The 2,183-nt window shown below is 58.7% G+C and overlaps 1 gene segment (V, D, J or C); it reads left to right on the top strand.

Annotated features, from left to right (window-relative positions):
• Positions 1-1,266: 1,266 nt before the first annotated feature.
• On the top strand, positions 1,267-1,788 carry LOC123255443. The segment is given in 2 exon segments: positions 1,267-1,312; positions 1,448-1,788. Coding segments are annotated over 2 exon segments (387 nt in total).
• The last annotated feature ends 395 nt before the right edge of the window (positions 1,789-2,183 follow it).

Below are 2,183 nucleotides of genomic sequence, written 5' to 3'. Positions count from 1 at the left end.
GGAGGGACACGTAGGCACAGGCCGAGCCACATCTAGGTCTAACCCTCTCAGGAAGGAGTGAGAAGGAGCGAGGGCTGCAGCAGGGGCTGCTCTGTGAGAACAACCACAGCAATAACAACAAAGACAACAATTCAATTTAAAAAAGCATCTCTAAAATGAACCCTTAAAGCTTACCAAGGGCTTTACAAATATCTCCTTGAGCCTCACAACCACTCAGGCTGGTAGATATTATAACATGTCCATTTGACAGATGAGGAGACTGAGGCAGGTAGAGGTTCAGTGACTTTCCTGGGAGAAACATTGAGGAACTGGCTGAGGCAGGATTTGAACTCAGCTTTCCCTGCCTGCAGGGTCAGGGCTCTCTCTGCTGGGCCTCCCGCTGCCACCCTGCATTGCCTTCTGGTGGAGAGCCAGGCTGGGCTCCCATCGGCCCTGGTCTGAGCAGTGAGGAGTGTCCTGAGCCCAGTCGCCACACCAGGCTCTGTTGGTCTCTGCCCCGCAGCCTCCCCAGGTACCACCTCGCAGCATCCTTGGCTGCTCTCTGGTCCTCAGAAAGGCCTTGTCCGCCCCCTGTCAGAATCAGGGAGAAGCGCAGCTCTCAGCCCTGTCAGGCTGGCTCTGGGGAGGCTCCATCCTGGAGGCTGAACCTGAGCCAAGTAAGGGCCAGATTTGTGGCCGCAGAGCCCAGGCGGGGATCCCTGTGTGCTGCTGCGTGTGGGGAGGGGGAGGCCTAGCCCAGGGAAGGGGACCCAGGACAGAGGCTGCTCCGGGAGCCCAAAGCTCTAGGACGAGGCAGGGCTCTGCCTTTCGGAGGACCAGAGCAGCCAGCAGGGACCTTCCTGTGCCTGGGGGGCCCCTGAGGTTCTCCTCTAAGCATGGGGTGAAGGAGGCTCCTGGAGGCAGCAGGGGGTGCTGTGGAGCTGGTCCTGGGCAGGCGAGGTGGGGGTGGGGGCTGAGGAGCTGTTGATGGTGGGGGGATGAGCCCAGCTGGCTGGGTCTGAGGCTGTTCTGAGCCCTGAGATCACTCCTGTGGGACCTCCCAGCTGGGCTGGGCCGAGATGCCCCAAGACCCCTCCCTCCCCCGAGAGAGGCCCAGGGGACCTGGGAGCCAGAGATAGGACCCAGGCTCAGGGCAGATTTGCATCCGGCCCCACAGCCCTCCCAGGCACCATCACAGGGTTTCAGGGAGAGGATAAGAGGGAGCAGGCAGAAGCCAGGCCAGCTGTGAGCTCTTTGGGGAGCTGAGCTCTGGGGACCCCCTTCACCATGGCCTGGCCTCTCGTCTGTGTGTCACTGCTCACCTTCTGCTCAGGTCAGGGCTGGCCTCAGAAACCCTCCCCCCCCCCCCCCAATAGCTTCCTCCGCCGTCTCTACCTTTGCCTCTTATGAGGATTTCAAAGCACCTTCTAGTTTTCTTTTTGTCTTTAATGAGTTTCTCTGTTTGCAGGCTCCCTCTCCCAGCTGGTGCTGACTCAGCCTCCCTCTGTGTCTGCATCTCCGGGGAGCACAGCCAGACTCACCTGCACCCTGAGCAGTGGATACAATTATGGTGTTGGTTGGTACCAGCAGAGCCCAGGAAAGGCCCCTCGGTACCTCATGAGGGTTAAAAGTGATGGAAGTGTAGGAAAGGCTGATGGGCTCCCTGAGCGCTTCTCTGGCTCCAGCTCTGGGGCTGATCGATTCCTGTCCATCAGCAACGTCCAGCCTGAGGATGAAGCCGATTATTACTGCGGGGAAGATTATGGCAGTGGTAGCAGTTATCGTTATCCACAGCAATGCATTCAGTGAGGAAGTGGGACAAAAACCTCCCCTGCCAGCCCAGGCCCAGATTCACACGTTGCCTCAGGCTTACCCACAATCTCAGCTGCCAGGAGTCTGTCAGGGGCTCTCACTCTCTGTGTCTCTCTATCTGTTTCTCCCTCTGTGTGTGTCTCTCTGTCTCTGTGTCTCTGTCTCTCTCTCTCTGTCTCTCTTTCTCGCTCTGTCTCCCAGCCCAGGCAATTCTATGATTTACTTGAGGTCACACTTCCAGAAAGTGGCAGAAATGGACCCGGAGCAGCCATGAGGAGGGAGCAGAGGGGACTCCAGTGGCTCCACCCAGCCTTGTCCTGGGACCCCTGAGCTCAGCCTGAGACCTACAGGACCACCCAACCTCCCCCGAGTCTTGCCCATCATGCCAGGTC

This window comes from Gracilinanus agilis, unplaced genomic scaffold (assembly GCF_016433145.1).
Source record: "Gracilinanus agilis isolate LMUSP501 unplaced genomic scaffold, AgileGrace unplaced_scaffold46650, whole genome shotgun sequence".
Taxonomy (NCBI): Eukaryota; Metazoa; Chordata; class Mammalia; order Didelphimorphia; family Didelphidae; genus Gracilinanus; species Gracilinanus agilis.
Note: the sequence above shows the minus strand (reverse complement) of the source record. Positions and strands in the feature narration are given on the sequence as shown.